At 47.9% G+C, this 17,989-nt stretch overlaps 1 protein-coding gene across 1 annotated transcript in view; it reads right to left on the bottom strand.

Moving 5' to 3' along the window:
• Positions 1–2,271: 2,271 nt before the first annotated feature.
• Positions 2,272–17,989, bottom strand: part of klf13 (Kruppel like factor 13) — a 16,978-nt gene continuing 1,260 nt past the window's right edge. The window contains exon 2 of the mRNA XM_057052112.1: positions 2,272–8,733. Coding sequence (XP_056908092.1) covers positions 8,393–8,733 — 341 coding nt within the window. The 3' untranslated portion in view covers positions 2,272–8,392. The remainder of the gene's footprint in view (positions 8,734–17,989) is intronic.

Raw genomic sequence — 17,989 nt, forward strand, 5'->3', positions numbered from 1 at the left:
GTAGCAGCTGACTGAGTTGGTGGAGTGAGAGTGGTGCTCACTGGGCAGCAGCCAGTTCGGGGCGGTATTCTGACTGGACAGTGTGGGGAAGACTGTGACTGTTACGCCTTGGGGTCACGGTCGCAGACTGAGGTTGCTCGTGATGTGTGCTTGCGATGTGAGTTTCTCAGGATGAATCACGTCTCCTGATCCGAACGGTAACCACTCTCTGGCAGGCGACGGCGCCTTCCTGCAGAGCAACGAGTGCCAAAATTACATCCCCTTCTAACAGACATCTGATTGAATCCCAGTAAAGGACGAGTCTTCGCTCTAAAGCAACAAAAGGCTCTGTTAGTTAGACAAAAGTCATCTTCTCACACAGAAATAACAGGATTTAAATTAAGATGCGCCAGTATCATCCCCCACTAAATTGAAACTTACTAAACTATGGGATAGAACAGCTCTCCATCAGTGTGTGAACTGAATATTTGCTCTAATACCTCTAAAACCCTCCCCGTCACCCTCGGCTAAGCCGTGTTCTCGGCCAGCCTCCACCCGCTCATCCCACCCGCCCCGCAGGCGCCGGTGCCAGCGCTGCCACGCTCTGCAGTCAAGAGTGGGTGGCATCACATGGCCTTTCAGGCCGCCTTCTGGGGCCTGGCATGGCGGAAGAAGGACACATGCTCATACACACAGATCTCTCTGTGATGGAGACCACTGCTGCTTCTGACCGCATCCACCCCCACCCTTTTTTTTTCTGTGCAATCACTCCACTGAGTCTTACAGTCAGTGATGCCCACACACCTCAGTGGAGCTGAGACCCATTCCAGCCCACAAAGACTCCCACGCTGTGGACCAGGCTGGGTGCACCAATCAGTGCCTGGTAATACCACCCACCCACTACCTCATCTTACATCTCTCTCTGCTGTACAGTGTGTACGCTCATGTGAGGCATGTCAGAATAACTCGCACTTTGAATTTTGGCAAAGCACCTGAAACGGTTCTTCGGGCAGTTCTTCCCCTGAAGCTGAGGTTCTCATAATCCATAGAAAAGGTGTGACTGCGATAAATCAGTCAAACCCAAACCACTTCCTCCACCTCCACATCCTGTCTTTGCAGAGACACGCTGTCAGTGCTCGTGTCTGTGCCATGTCCCACATCTGCTGCAGCGCAACTCACAACCGGGGGGGTGGGGGGGGGGGGGGGGGGGGTCTTAGAGTGAAAGACACGTATGTATGCCTCACCCACACGACAGGCAAGAGCGGAGCGCTCCGCTGCAGTGCGGCTCCTGCATTGTCGGGGACGCCGCTTTCAAATGGAGGAATGATGCAGGATGTTTATATTTGGGAGGTCAGTTTTCCTTGACAACAGCCCCCTGCTGGCATTTCAAGACTATCAAGCAACTTCAGTTGAAAATAAACAGGGGGAGGGGTGTGTGTGTGTGGGGGGGGGGCGCAGAATTTCTCATATCGCCGCAAAAACACGGGCTGGGAACACGCCGGCTGTGATGGCACACCGAAGTGCGTGGCAGTGCCAGGGGCGGCAGCTTGTCTGTGTGTAGCGTGGTGCGCCTGGTTGTTCCAACCTGCCCAGAGACAGGAGGTGTGCAGCTTGAGCAGGGAGAACACCAGGCTGCTCATCAAGAATTTTAATGCCTTCACCTCCCGCCCCCCCCACACCACCACCACCCTTCCTTCCTGTCTCTCTCATGATCCTTCGTGAGCAGGAAAGGCCGCGTCTGCGAACTGTGCCAGCGTCGGTGGGCAGAGAGGAACAAAAGCCCCCGTTTTCAGATGCAGATCAGTCAGAAGTGCTCTGCTCACACACAGGAAACTTCGGAGTATTTATCTGTTAGGTTTTACCAGAAATACAATAAGGAAGGAAGGAGTCTCTGTTGCTGCCCCACCCATTTCTGGTACCAGGGCAATTACTGTAAACATACGCACGGCTCAAGTGAGCCAAGAAGGTGTAATTTCTGTTGCAAGAACACTTTAAAAAAAGAAAGAACGTGCCTGCAACAGAGTTGAGTCGTTGCAAAGGCTTTTCTCTGTAATTCTGTTCCTGTATACAAAGAAACCCCCTGAGAATCAGAAGATTAAATCAAACTCAGCCCCCTTCCCTTATATTCTTTAATAGATTCAGATCTCAGGCTCGATCACTGTCCTGAAGGTTTGTTCAAAACTGTGGAGTGACCCCAAAACTCGGCTATTTCTACCCCAGCTTGAGTGGCCTTCATGCGCATTAACAGCTGAGCAGCAGCGACCAAACTATGAAGAAATGAGCCCAAAACAGTTTGTTGTTGCTTATTTTATGAATTTATTTCCAAATGTAAACTTCACTATTCCATGCATACAAGTTATGACAACGTACATTATCCAACAATCTGTTATTTTTTATATTTGCATAGGACATGGTCACAATATATTGTCTAACATGTAAAAAATAATGCCATAGAAAGGTACAGCAGAGCAGCTAAGACCAGCACATTAATTGTGTGTTGAACCCGAGGAACTGTACAACTGTAATACTTAAATGTAGTGATTTTGGTTTGCTGAGAGGAGGAGAACAAAAATAAATGACACCTGAAGGTTAGAGGTACTGGCCATAGCTGAGTCGAAGAGTTATTTACAGATTATATCGGTGCAAAGAGGGGAAAGAGCACCATGGAGTCACTACAACAGGCAACTGATGGTGATGGGCAGAGGAGGAACGCACGGAGGTATCGAGAGAGCGACGTGACACCGAGGAGGTACATCGAGGACAAACGGGGACAGGAAACGAGCTGGTGAGAGGCTCTCCTTGTAACCAAAGCGAGGTCTACGGCGGCGGCGCTGCATCTCCAAAGCCTACAGTGTGCATTTGTACAGCAAAGAGCAACAGGCGGGGTCCAGTCAGGCGGAAGACCACCTGCTGTGCCACTCATCTCAGTCTCTACTCATTCTGACTGGCTTTGCTGGGTTTTTTTTGTTTTTTAATTCATTCAAGCGATTATTATTTTCTAAAAAATAAAAGAAACAAACAAAGTTGCTTATTTACGAGGTCCATATTCAGCACGACATCCACCGATCAACACTCGGAGCATTTAACGTTAAACCCGGGCGGTTCAAAGTTAATGCGACATTCATCTTTCCCTACAAATCCTTTGGTAACAATTTTGTAAGCGCAGAGCCGCTGACGAGCTAAAAGCTCCTTTGGGCTGTTCGAGAAGCTCCCATCATCAGGCGGGATCCGCACCTGACAAAGCCCTTTGTCACGGCGGGAAAAAGCCTCCTGCGTACATCCGTATCGCTCGTGTGTGCATGTGGTAGTTTATCTGGAAACGGCGTGTTTCTCATTGAGCTGACTTAGCTTACAAAAAGAGCCCGAAGAGGAGAAAGGAGAGTTTAAACCTGGGTAATGTTGACGACGACAAATGTACCGTGTGCACAAATCACAACGTTTAAGAACCCCCCCCCCCACAGTTGAGATGGAATTCTAAACAGAGTCTACAAAAATGCATCGGGTCAATGTAAGCAGCACATTTATAGCAAACGCAGTCGTCAATCCTTTGGAATGGTCGGGCGTTAATCATCATTGCGATTGTTTATGTAAAAAAAACAACAACAAAAAATAACTGTAATATGCCATTATTACACATTGCATTAATGTACAGCCGGGGGAGGGGGGGGGGGACATTAAATAACAAAATCAAAAGCAAAGCTACAAATTCAAAACACTCACAAAAAGCAGAAAAGAAATACTACTGTACATTACATAAAAACATGTCACACTTTATAAAACTGTACAGGTTTGTTAAATGTCTGATAGTAGCTATTACCCACAACATTTGTATCCTCTTTAATAAAGTTACCATTGTTGATTTGGCACACAGTTGCATCGACCATGCTTGGAAATCAATCCCGATTTCATCTGAGACGACTGTGATATATTTGTTTTAAATAAGATTGTTATATTTCAGTTCCATGCTAGGCAACATTCTTGTTTCCCCCATAATGACATATTGAGGCTACCGTTAACAGAAAAACCTGGTTTATGTGTTTCTGAACGCTTGCACGCCGCTGTGGAGTTCTTCCTCTAAGACATGTTGAAATATAACTTGGAATTACAATCAAACAGTTGGACTGGAGGAACGAAGAACTAACATCATCATCCACGTAGAAACTAAGAAACTAAAAACAAAGGGTTATTTAAAGGATATTTAAGAGTAAAAATAAAACAAATGAGGTTTCATTGTTTCCTGGAAAATTACTTTTGAAATCAAAAAGCTCGTGCAGGACCCTGACGACTCGGGATGATTAAATAAAACGCAGCCCAGTGTTTTATTTACAAAGAATTATCTTTTCTCTTTTCAAGTAGAGACAAATTAAACCATAGTTTTGTGCTACTCGTCAAGCAAAATGCAAGCTACATGATGGAGGTTTTTGAAAGTTATGAAAATGTACATAAAAGTCAAAAATGCCAAAGGTGCAATTTGTAAAATACGGCCAGCGTTGGAGGGTGTGCGCCTCCGAAACCATAGGGGGCAGCATAGCGCAAGAGTATCCGCTAACTAGTGGCTGTTAGCATTGTAGCTAGTGGTTTTTGTAGGTAAACGTTTCGATGTGGGAGAAATCGCAAGTGGAATTTTCCGGGATTTACCCCCGGTTAATTGTGGTGAATGTGGAAAGACAAGCCAATGTGGTCTTGGTGAACTATTTGGTTTTGCAACTCAACAAATTTAAATTGACCTACTTTGTCGAAAGGGATGGGACACGAGCCGAAGCTAGTTGGTTAGCATGCTAACTTCGTAACTGACTCCTCAAAACACCTGTCGCCTCTATTTAATCACACAAAAAAAGTTAAGACTGTGACTGAGGCCGTATCTTACAAATTGCCGCTTCCAGAGGTATGATTTTTGGAGAATGTACAACCTGAAACATTTCAGAAGACAAAAAAAAGAATTAAAATGAAGACTAAAATGCTAACTCACAATGTCGTGGTCTCTGAAGGATTCCCCCAAAAGAACCTAAATAATAAAAAACAACAATAAAAAAAAAGGAGTCACTCAAAGCTTAAATTAATGTACACAGAGGTTAGGAATAATCCTTTTCTCATCACCACAAACAATCCTTTCAGTCTCTGGCTTGGAGAAATTTTTGGGATGCAGGTTATTGGGGACAACCTGCATCCTGACATCAACAGAGGATTCACTGTTTCTGGAGTCAACCCCAGGATTGGGGGGGCGTTTCGTACATGAATTATGGTGCCTTTAGGTAGCTGACAAACATCAAATTGACTGAAATGACCTGCAGGCAACAGAAAAATCTCGGAAACGAAACAACAAACGACACTCTTTCAAGTGAGGTTAATAATTCGACAATGGTAGCAAGTCCGGTAAAAATGGACATATACAAAAGTGTGTTCAATGGCCTTTTGAGTTGGATTATTCAAGTAGGTTTGGTACAGTGAGGACGAGCGTCGAGACACTGCCTGTGGAGACCTTTCTGTCATCGCAGCAGTCTGGATGGATGCGTAGACTGGGCTGTTTATGCTTTAAAAGTCTATTTTCAGATAGTCGGTGCTTCCTGTCAACAACTTTAATCCCACCAAGGGACAAAAGTGTGTAAAGGGGCATTTCAACGAGGAAAAAAGGAGCTCCAGAGTGCTTACTAAGGCGTTTAGCAGGACTGCAGGATGTTACGGAGACATTAAAGGCCGGAGCTTGGCCCGCAGACAGAGGCGTTCCTGTGTTTCCAGTGTGGTCGGACACTGACCAGCAGTGAGCACAAAGCACCCAGGAACACCTCGAGTGGGGGGGTGGCTGGCAGAGATTTCTGTGCAGCGATGCTATGTTACAACAAAATCCACAAAAATGTCCCACTTGTGTTTTGCAGATGTTGACCCTGAGGTAAATGTGCAGAACATGGATTCGGTGATGAATTGAACGTGCTAAAGAGCGAGCTGCAGCGCAAATCGTGTCGATGTCGAAAATAAAACGGTCATGGGTTAAAAGAGCCACAACCAGCTGCTCAACGGGGGTCATTCGTTGGAAGTTTCTTTTGATAAATGGCAACTGTGGAGCCCTCTCAGTGCTTTTCTCCATTTTCTTTTAGTAATAAAGCTGCTAATCACTAGCATTCAATGTGTCATCCTGCAGCCTGGAAACCATTTACAGAGGGTTGCTTCATTTCACCTGGCTTTTTTTTTTAAAGAAACGACTGCATTTGATCTAAATAATGGATGTTTTCTTTCTAGAGGACGTCACAGAGCTGATCTCTCTTTCGAGAAAGATCTAGTTGGGGGGGGATGGGGACAAGGGTGGCTATTCATCAGCGTACACCTGCGAGAACGCAGAGGGCGCTTCCGAGGCAACGTTGTTAAGATGCACACAGCGTTAGGTGCCGAAGCGCAGAGCAGAAGTAGGCCGAAGGAATGAAGCTGACTCGTGCAACCCATGACTGCCTGGAAGGATCTATAAGGAACAAATGCATGAACCAAACCACTTCCTGCTAACGTATATTAAGGAAAACACAGACTAGCAAGTTTTGATAGTGGTGCCCACTTCCGTGGGGGGGGGGTTACTGTGCCTTTTGCCTGACTTATTGAGGCATGTCTGTCTAGAAACACAAGTCGGCTTTCTCACGGGACCCCCCCCGACCTTCACAGGCAGGACGGCGTGAGGCTGGTGAGAATGGCGCGCTGCTGATATGTTCGTTTTGGCTCGTGTGTTTTTCCAACAATTTAAAAGCCCCCCCATTCGGAGTGTCATGGCGGCGAGAAAGCAGCTGTTTTAGACCTCTGGTTAAGTGGCGCTAATTCGGATTCGTCCCTGGCGTCGAGGGATCTGACTCAGTGCTGGCAGTAGTAAAGTGTACACCCCCCCCCCCCCCCCCCACCGGGCTCAGGATGGAGCCGGGTACATCCCACCCACGCTGCGAGCACCGTCTAGGTAGTACTTGTTGTTCAGACGCTTTTCCCCCCTGCTCCTATCACACAGGTTGGATCAGTGCACTAATTACAGCCATTTCTTCTGGTTCAACAGTTTCTACAGTTGGTCGGGGGAGGGGCGCTGCCTCCTCTGTGCTGCTCGGTTCATGATAAACCTCTCCTTCTTTATCAGGCCCTTCCCTTTCTCGACTGGATGTCACAGATAGCTCTTTTGAACACTCTGTACCGTGTCGGCCCACACTCCAAAACTCCACCTCCCCCCCCACACCCCACACCCCTGCTAGCGCTAAATTAAACAGGTAGAGCCAGACAGGCGAGGGAGAACTTCTGGCGCTCCTCCTCCGGCCTGTTCTTGTAGGATGCAGCTGTTTCCTCCAGCTGCACGCCATGAGGACAGGAGGAGGGAGGTGGGCGCCGGCTGTACCTGTGACACCCCGGAAGGCCGGCCCCCCCGGGCCAGAGTGACGGCTGAATAGAGAGCATTCATTCACTCCTGTCTTTGGTACTTTTTCCTATGTGCTTGAGAGGGAGAAACATTGTTTCCCTCTAAAGTCCCTTTGTGTCATTTGAGTGAAAGAGACGGGCGATACAGCACTTTTTGGTGAAAAAGCGCCAACAGCTGCTTTTAAACTTGCAGCTTTTAAAGGGTTTTAGGTTTCTAACTGAGAACAGTTGCCTTTTTTTTGTTTTGTTTGAAATAAAGATTTCCTTCCTTATTACATATGACTGTGGAGATTGATGAGGGCGAGCATGACCTGTGTCCCGTGTATCATCGACTTTAGGGCCAGTTTCCTTGACAGTGAACACCGACAGAAACACAAGGAGTGCAAGCTGTGTGGAGCATAAGGCGGCTGTTTACGTCCCGTAGGTTTTCTCTTCGACGTGTTCATTCTCTTCAAGCTAACAAGGCCATCCCTGAGCAGGGCGCAAAATTCAACCCCTGTTGAATTTCAGAGTAAAGTGATGAAAATATTGTGCAGTAAATGTGAGTATTGTTACGTACGGTGGCGTTACTGACATAGCAACTGTCTTCAATCCTGAGGTGTGTGTGTGTGTGTTTGTGTGTGTGCCCCCTCTCTTCATTTTTTCCAAAACAAATGGGGAACAAAAGGGGGGAAAAAAACCAAAAAAGCCATTTTTATAAGACTTGTCAGGGCAGCTGTTTTTCTTATTTTTTCTTTTTTTGTCTCGTCTGACTGCAAACATACATTGGACAACTAGCCACAATTGGAAGCTAAAAAAATACAGACGTATGGTACATAATGTAAATATTGCCATTTGGGAAAGGCATTACCTTCTTTTAGGATCACACAAGTCATTGCACTAGAGTAAGCAGGTATGTACAGTATGGTACACCACATCAAGCGCGGAAATAGCAAAAAAAAGGAGGGGGGGGGGTCGGTTGCTGACAACTGTGCAACACAAGTATTATGACAAAAACAAGGGCCCCCCTGGTCAGAGGCAGAAAGTGCGACAGGATTTTAGTTTAAGGCGAGCTGGCTGGGCTGAGGGTGGGGCTGAGGGTGGGGCTGAGGGTGGGGCTGGAGGCATCCGACCGGCTGTAGTCGCTGAGGGAACTTGGACGTGGGATGCCGCCGCCACCGCCACCGCCGCTGCCGCCGTGGGACCGCTTCAGCATGCCTGGCTGGAAGTCAGAGTGGCGGCGGGCGTGCTTCATCAGGTGGTCGCTGCGCATGAAGCGCTTGTCGCACAGCGGGCACTCAAACTTCTTCTCGCCCGTGTGGGTGCGGTAGTGGCGAGCCAGCTCATCTGAGCGGGCGAACTTCTTACTGCAGTCAGGCCAGGTGCATGGGAAAGGGCGTTCTCCTGCGCCAGAAAAAGGCACATCAGCAAAATCAGAAACATTCCAATTAATAACATTTATCATTATAAAATAATCCAACAGTCTCATTAGCATAACTGGGATAATGGTCACAAAACACAAAAAAAACAAGCCATCGAGTGTCATGTAGCTGCCTTTTGCACAGTTTCTGTATGCTAACGCTGCATTAATCACATTCCTTGTTGCTCTGAAAGGCAAGGATATCAGTTCTTATCTTTTCTTTGTCTTTTTTCAACGAGCAGATGCAACTGCTTTAGCATTTAAGCTATTAAACTGCCTCTTGGCAAGCTCGGGAGCATACGCAGAGCAGTTACACCAGAGGTGTAAACACACACTACTAATTTGACTGCATTGTCCTGCGATTTAGCGTGTCAGACTCACGTGTTTTTGCTGGGCTCACACAGTAAATTGATTTTTTTTTTTGTTCTAATGTAATGTTGACACTGACAGATGCATTTGTGGGGGGATGAGTCACTTACATAACTCAACATAGCAGTGACCTCGTCATTTTCAGCTCATGTTTTTAACGTAGTATTAGCTGAGCTGTCTTTGCTCTGTACTCCTACTTGTTGTTGTTGTTTGTAGTGTCTACAATTCCAGTAAATAACACTGATCTTTTTGAAGTCGAGTATGCTGCCAGTTTGTTCCTGGCATGTCAGCGGGGTGACACTCTGGTAAGAAAACTGCCTTCTCATCAGAATCAACGCTAACATCAAATGTCAACATCCACTCTGTGAGTGGAATATGAAACATCTGAAACTACTGACATATTCCTGACGTAAAAAAATTTTAAAAAGGCACCCACCATGTGCAAAATGGCCCGCACAGCGAGAGCTGTGACTCATTATGAGCCAGATTAACAAGTCGTGACAACAGCCACGCGGAGCCACAAGACTTCTGTCATGAAAAATCAAGCCCACGCAACAATAGTGAGACGCTTTCTCTACAAATGACTCCCTGACTCATCGGTGATGGACGATCAACACTGCTGGTCAGGAGCGGCGAGCGTCCAGAAACGAGAAGGGGGGGGGGCTGTTGGAATTATCTAAAATGTTGAGAGGGAGAGTCGTGCGGCTGTGCTGGCAGAGCGGACGGTTTAATTATCAAATCTCCAGATGCTAATCGAAACACAATGGTTTCCCAGCCCTTTTTCCAACATGCAACTATCTGTGACTCCGCACATGGGAAATTACCCCCCTTCCCCCCTCCTTCGGGCAATAAAAGTGGGCTTTGACACAAATCTAGCCAAAGCCAGATGGTAGTATATGTCTTGCGGTTTCCTTCAGTTCCCATGTGGAAGCAGTTCATGGAGCCTAAATACAGCTTCTGTGTCAACAGTCTGCTTGTCTGATACTGTCTTCCATTTAGTTCCATTTCAGCGAGTTCCTGCCTGACAATAGCTACATCCAGCATCTAATTTTACCAGCGTGACTTTGCAGCACTATAGCGAAGGGCACAACGTTTTCAGCTCATGTTATGGCCCGTTTGTCTGGGATTTGAGGTATGAAATGGACCAGAAGAAGCAAGCCCATCAGCTTGTTGCTTTGTTCTGAGGATTTCCCCTTTCAGGATGCTCCACAGCAGTCCTAGTCTACCTGACTCTCCCACTTTTCAAAGAAGAAGTCTTTGGTGCACGGCTGGTCTCGATCCCTCCCCCACCTCCCTTTATTGTGCGCAGTTGCAAAACAGACTGAGAAAGCATGTCTAGACAACCCGGTCTGTGCTCCCGTCCCTGACGCCTCACCTCAGCCCCAGACAAACTCTGTCTGCTCTGCCCACAGCCCTTCCTGCAGGCCTTTCACCATATGTAAACTCTGTAACTGACATATAGGCATTTGCATGCAAGAGCGGCCGGATTATGCGCGCTGCTCTTTGACTGCTGCTAAAACAAACATGACAGCTCAACATGAAATTAGCTAGAAAATAAGAAGCCTGTACTGGTATGACCTCCTTGCGTTCATGGATTGTGCCCTAGAGAAGAGGCAGTTTAATTTCAAAAGGCAATTACCTCACTGAAGAGACCCATGAAGGTCTGACTTGATACCTTATTAGCAAGAGAAGCCACCTGGTGTTGCGAAACGAGTTATCGGCTAACAAGCCGAGCTAAGCTCAGAGGGCTGCTTAAGGCTCAATAACCAGTGTAACAGATCCAACAGCATTAATATTTGAACAGACACCAGAGAGCCAAGCTGAGATATCCACTCAAACTGCCCTGACACACTACTGCAGTCATGCTATCCAACGGCTCCTCCAGGTGCATCAAATTATTTAGAGTCACGGTGGCAGGAGATGCAGCATAAACAGACGTTCAGCCCATTTTCACCTCCCGCCAAACTGCTCTCGGCTTTCGGGTAGCTGAAATTGATGGGACTTTAAAAAAACCCGCTGTTTTGGCGTCAGCCTCGACAGATTTGCTTACATAAAGAAAACACACATGATGCCCCAATTAGCTGCTGCACTTGTTTCATAACATTTCAGATCGGGATTTCTCACAGGGAGGGGGGTCGTCAGTAAAACCCGCGGTGGCATGGATGCAGAGACATCTGCAGAAGGGGGCAGGAGGGTGGCAACTATCTCCCTCCATTGGGAAAATTCCACCGTGGCCGTTACTCAGCACGAGTGGATGCCTCCCCCCAGTTATTCCCTGCTGCGGCCGTCACAGCAGGGTGCCGGGGGCCTCGGTGATGCCAGCCTGTGCCCATAGCTTATCCCATCCCTGGCAGTGTGCATATCCAGGGAGTGGTCTGCCTTTCTGGGAACGTGTCCGGGGCGGGGGGAGCTTTTCCCTAACAAACACAGTGACCTACTTAAATGAGTTACATCATGCACACAAACCTGTACCTCCACTAAGCACTACTGCCCCCTCCCCACCTCCAAGGAGCTACGATTATGTCACAGGTACAACTGTTATATAACTGTTCCCTCTGTGGCCACTGGGTCAGTAAGTAAACAGCTCATCCGTGTTCCTCTCATTCATATCTAAGGTTTTGGAAGATTTTGATAAGAGAGACCATGTCCACATGTAAAGGTTGCTGTCTGGGAAGCCCAGATCGGATCTATCTGCCGACGTGACCGGCGCGGCGGGAGCTCAAGGCGGTCACCTGCTCCAACCACCAGCGAAAGCAGATAACATTCCCGGTTTGTCCTCAGGCGTGGGTCAGATCCACACAGACGCTTTATGAGCGTCTAGCTGTGCGGGGTGAAGTGCGAAAGAGTCTGGATTGTTCTGAATGCATCCGTGATCTTAAACCTGACGTGTGGCAACCACAACAGGAAATATTTTTACAGAGCTCAGAACAAAAACACGGCGTGTACTAAAACCCAAAGCTGTTGTGAGACGTTGCGCACTTGAGAACAATTACCTCCATGGATCGGAGGCAAATATCAAAACTTATTCCTCGTTCAAATGCTGTTTTTCTCCTACATGTTGTGGGAGATGAGAAATCCATAAAGGACTCCTGGTCGGGTCAGGCACTTGTGATGAGGGCCAATTCATGCTTGTCATTACAAAGCTCAGGATACATGGAGCATTTGATCTATTATCATCTTTTGTCTGTATTGAGAGGGACCTTGCCTGTCATTGAATAGCCATCCTCCCCTTGCGGGCCTATAGCAGTTGGGTCGTGAACAATAGCCGCAGCCTCGCTCCCTGCAGGGGAGATGCTCCTGTAATGCATTTCAATCAGACGAGCTGCGTGTACTAACCGTAACTCACTCTGCGCACGGCTATTGACATTCACCCGTAGACGCGCAGACAGGTCCAGTGCGTCCGCTCTGATTCCAGCACATGCTCGACTATATATTACATTCCCTTAACTCTTTAAGGGAGAGACGGGAATTCATGACCCGGATTGATCACGTCAACACATTTCCCTCATTTAGTTAAAGTGGGCACTCTCTTGCAGCCTTGAGTGCACGTGAAAACAACCTGCAGCCTTGACATGCTGCAGACAATCTACTTCTCTTAAGCCCCGGTTAACTAAATGGCTGGAACCATTAGCTGGTGTTTACAGAAGCACGTAGGAGGAAGATGCCCCCATCGGCATCACTTTTGCACTACAATACCAACTCATTGTGCTGGGACGGACACAAAAGATCTGACACAAAGCTCCCATAATATACGTGCTTCCCGTCATAATCCTGCTAAATTTATGAGGGGCCCCAGAGCACATGATTGCGAGTCGTCCGATTTTACGCCTGGCACACTGATGAGAAAAAGATTATTCCCTCCATCCCCTTTGAGCCCTCATTTTACGTCGGGGGCCACGCCCCTGTGTGCCATTGTCTTGCACGGGCTGATTTATCACGTGTGGAAAGGGGACACACCTTACATGCCACAGGGAGCCAAACACATCCGCTAGAGACGCATCGCTTGCTCTAACATTACCTTCACGGCAGCTTCAACCGTTCCTTCCTTACATGCCAGGAGTTTAGGGTGCGCTCACGCTCCTGGTCATCCCGCCAGCCCCAACCTCACAGCTGGTGTTGATCCAGGTTTAACCAGGCCTGAGTATGGTGACCCCGCGATGGAAAGAGTAAACAGCGACCTTTGGACTGTTTTGGTTGCCCCTGTTGCCAGGAGGGATCATTCTACTATTTGTGTCACACACACTCAGATGCATCACACAGAAGCCTACAGGAAATGGATTTCAGCGGTCATATACAGTGATGTCCGAATATAAACAGGCCCAATAGAGTCTGACTGTGGCAGCGAGCTGACGGGAGCATTCCCTCCTGCAGAGGTCAGAGCCCTTCAAACACTAATCAGATTAGCTGCAGATGCTGTGGTTGAATAAATGACCTACATCGATGGAGGGCATTGACAGCGAATATCCCGGTACTGTATCTAACCCCTCCCCCGCGCCACCACAGTGTGTATTCTTTGTCTTTGTTCAACACTCCCAGGCAAGGTGTAGTTGTGGATTTTTCACGGATTTCCATCCCCGTCGTCCTGCCACCGGTACTCAACACCACGCCAGAAGCACAGGGCAGGTCTCAGCCTCACATCTTTAGCTTTGCAAGCTGGATAAAGTTGGGAGCAGCCTTGGGGGGGACAGAGTAGCTTTTATGGAGCTCCTCCAGAGGTAAATAAGAATACGTGAGCCCTGCAGGCAACTGGGAGCGACACAGCCGTGAAGCTAAATAACCGAGGTCTTTCATTGTCCACCATCCATGCTTGGCCGATTAATCACAGTTAAATCAGCTTCATATTTCCACAAGAAATACTGTCCTACCAGGGCCTTCACATGCACACATAATGTATAGCATAGCATGTAGAAAGCCAGGGCAGCAGCGCACGCTTGACATGTCTTTCACAGACAAGGAACGTTGCACCAGGGGATTAGAAGGACAAGATGGTGGCCCTGCTTTGGCTGCATGTACATCAAGAGGATCAACTAGATTTAGTACTTTGTTTCCATTTGACACACATTGCTCAACTACCAAAGTCCCGCTACACACTCAGATTTCATATGTGAAGGTTGGTCTGCAGTTGTGGTAACAGTGCTCCACACACACACACACACACACACACACACACACACACACACACACACAGTTTCAACATTCCATCAAAGCACGATTGTTCCACCACTGTGATTCCTCGCTAGCCTAGGCTTGGCTAAACACAGCCTGAGCACTCTTGTACATACATCAGCACAATGGAAGCAAAACAGATGCAACTGAACTGTTTAACTCAACATACATAAACTGGACCTCTGCAAAACTGCCATATTTGTTCCATTGTCACTAATAACGGTTGCACACCATGAATTCTTGATTGGCTTCATGCAAAAAAAAAAAAAACACTCTACCTCCTAGCGACTTATTCGGCACGGTCAAGACTGCATAGCATGAATTTAAACCTAAACTGGATTAATGTAGACTTTTAATGGTCCACAAGGTGAGGGAGGTCTGAATTCTGTACATTACTGGCACATCCGATAGGCCATTTCATTCAAACCCAAAAGCATCAATGCCATCCAGAATATTCTGACCAATCCCGGCCTGCGTCGGTTATTCAGCGGTAAAAGAACGAACAGCATTATTAAAAGTCAACTTCTAGAATTTCAGCAGAACTGGGACACGTGGAAGCTGTTAAGTTTCCCCTGAATGCAGGGTGATTGTTCGGCGTTGCGTCTGGAGGGAAACAGCTCCGCCGGGCGAGATGGTGGAAATCCTGTCGTGTGGCAGGTAGACAGACTGACCTCCTGTGCCAAGGTCGGACTCAAGGAAGGGCAGGAAACCCCATCTCCACCCTGCTACCTCATCACTGCCGCCAGCCACATAGAAACACTACATACTCTGTGCAGTAGGGTGACCAAATATAAAACCACTGGCAGGGACGTGGAATATATAATCATGCTGCTGCGTTTTCTTTCCACGTGGAACTGAGGATATTTTTACTTTTTAAATAGCATCATTAGCCACAGTTAGTTGTCCGAAAATAGAGAGCACCCATAAATAACTGGGACTGCTGTATGTGGAGCTGTGCTGCCAGGTGGTGCGACTCATTTGGGGGGGATTTACAGTCTTCTCTCAGCGTTAGAGGTACCCCGGTGGAAGACAAAGGGCAGAAGGACAATACGCCAGACCAACTGTAAGTTATGTCATTAGGCTCTTTGTCTGAGACACATTGACCTCGTCCATCCCGGTGATTCAAATGGTTTTCAACTGGAAGACTGTCAAGATGGCCTTTTGTGAGGCCCAGCTGTGAGGGAGGGCACAGGAGGCGCAGCCTGAAGAAGACACGACATATAATGAGCTTGTCAGAAACGAGCAATGTGTAGTAATCAGGCCTCGCCGAGGACACATGACCACAAGACATCTAGTGAGAATGTAGGTCTGTATAACAGCTATCAACCCCAACTAAAGAAGGGAGATCCAACTGGCGAATACATGGCATATATGCTGAGGAAAAAGCCCCACCTCCTGCACCAGACAAAAGCCGTCTGGAAGCCTTCGACCCCCCAAACACACTACGTCCACCATTAAAAGCTATAGAGTGTAAAAAGCAATTTAAATTCAACCTCCTCGTCACATCTGCTGCTTCAGGGTGTCCATAGTGGGCCAAAAACATACAAAAAGACGGCCAGATACAGAAAAGCATGCAGGCTCCAGTATGAGGAGCAGGAATTTAGTGAAGCAGCAGCAAAAACAGGTTTCAGTCAATTGCAAAAACTGCACAATTTGTTTGATCAGAGCCACGGTGACATATCATCAGAACTCTGAAACCGGTTCTGACACCACACATAGATCACTGCTGGGCTGACAGAGCAATAATAACCAATCAAAAAGAGCATCTATTAAACGAGGATGACGTCCCTCCACCAGTGCAAACACTTGAAGAGAGACATTTGCAACATCTCACACAAACATGCTACAGCTGGCTAGTTTGACATGCACGACCAAGAAAACAGAAAATAAAAACTTCAGAAGCTTTGGCAAAGTCTTGGTTTCACTTCTACATTGTAGAAAACAGATGCGCTCGTGGTCATGTGATGGTTTGTATTAGACTGCTTACTATAAATCAGGGGAACTGACAGTGACGTCTTTGCTGGGCCACACTTCCCTTTCAGAGCCGTGTTGCTATGCGTGCAGCCGTTGCCTAACTTATTCATGATTCTGTTCATCTGCTATGCAGAGTGCACGTGCAAAACAACCCAGCGAAGCATCTACACTAGGCCAAAGCTCGCATTGGACTGGGGACGGTGAGGTTTTGGGCGTTGCAGGAGTCAAGTGAGGACGCTTGAATCTTGGCTCTCAGCAAAAGCGTCGCCAGGATAGCGGCGGTTGGAATCCATTCTCTCCTCGCTCTGCTAGTCGGGGCTGAAGGGGCGCGCGCCTACAGAGCACAGCTCTGCAAAAGTGCTGCAAGGATGGCTGGGTGAACTCAGATGACCCACATTTAAAGCATGTCCAATGAAAAAAAAATCAGTGGGGGGAGAGTCATCATAATCCCAATTTATGGGATGCAAAACAATTGCGCAGGCAGATGTGGGAGAATATCAGAGGGAAAAACACGCAGGCACGCACGGAAGAAAGGAAAATCTTAATAGGCATCAGGACAAGGGCAGGGCAAATATAGAGCAATAAAAAACACTCTTAAACACATGGCCAGGGCTGCAAAGAAAAGCAGGGAGGGCCGTAAACCGCACAGCACGTTTGGCCGAGGCAAGGCAGACGAGGAAATGACAGGACCCAGGTGGCGCTATCACGCAAATAAAGAGAAAAAATATCAGAAATGATGGGACGCAAAGCAATGCCAAAACCACAAAGCAGGGCAGGGCTCACAGGCATTCCTATAGGAAGTGATTCCATTAATGCTCCAGATCATTATCATTATCCCGCTTGTTCTTTTGTTCTCCACAGAAAAGGTTCAGGGGACGTTTTTAACAGACGTTACTGCAGTCTTATCCACAGAACACGTGGCGTCCGCCTGAAATTCTGATGGAGAACAATAAATCCAGATGATTGACAAAGACGTGGAGGTGATGGGTGGCGCTGGGAATTCTACAGGAAACAGGAGTCACACAAATGGGGGGGTGCAAACTGATTTGCAGCCAGCGTTTTGGATTCAGGTTGTGGAATGTCGCCTTCGTGAGTCAAATGTGGGTCAGGTTCACACATGGCGCTTCTTATGCGTGTGTTTGCGTGCTGTCGGGCTGCTGCGTGGGGGTGGAGGGGGGTGGAGAAGGTGGGGGGGGGGGGGGCTGCAGCCCGCAGAGCGAACGGAACACACGAGGAAGAACAGGCTCCACGGTCGAAGCTCTGCTAGCTCAGTCTGTTGCTGGCCAGATCAGCTGGCGCGCTGTCTGCCGGGGGTGTGGCACATTACAACAAAGGGTTTGGGGCGGACAGGCGACTGCGCGGCTCTTATCAACCCCCCAATTTGAGTCGATCTACGTCTTTTGACCCCCTAATCTCTCCCCTCTCTCTCCTTCTCCATCGCAGAGACCAAAACGCGGAGCTACTTTCCTCCCGAATCAAACGGACCGTAATCCGGAGCGCATGATGCCCCCCCCCCCCCCTTGTCTCCGCAATGTGACAGCACACCAACTTTTTCTTTCTCCCCCGCGAGGACTGTCGCGCACATTTCTGTGCACCGTTTAGCCCGTCGGAGGTGTGTTTTATTGTCGCCAAGGTTGACGCTGCGCGCAGGGGAGGACAGGAAATCGTTGGGGGTGTTTTTTGGTGCAGTTTGTGTTTGCGCCCTATCCAACAACAGGGTGGGGGGGCTGC

Source organism: Takifugu flavidus, chromosome 13 (assembly GCF_003711565.1).
Source record: "Takifugu flavidus isolate HTHZ2018 chromosome 13, ASM371156v2, whole genome shotgun sequence".
NCBI lineage: Eukaryota > Metazoa > Chordata > Actinopteri > Tetraodontiformes > Tetraodontidae > Takifugu > Takifugu flavidus.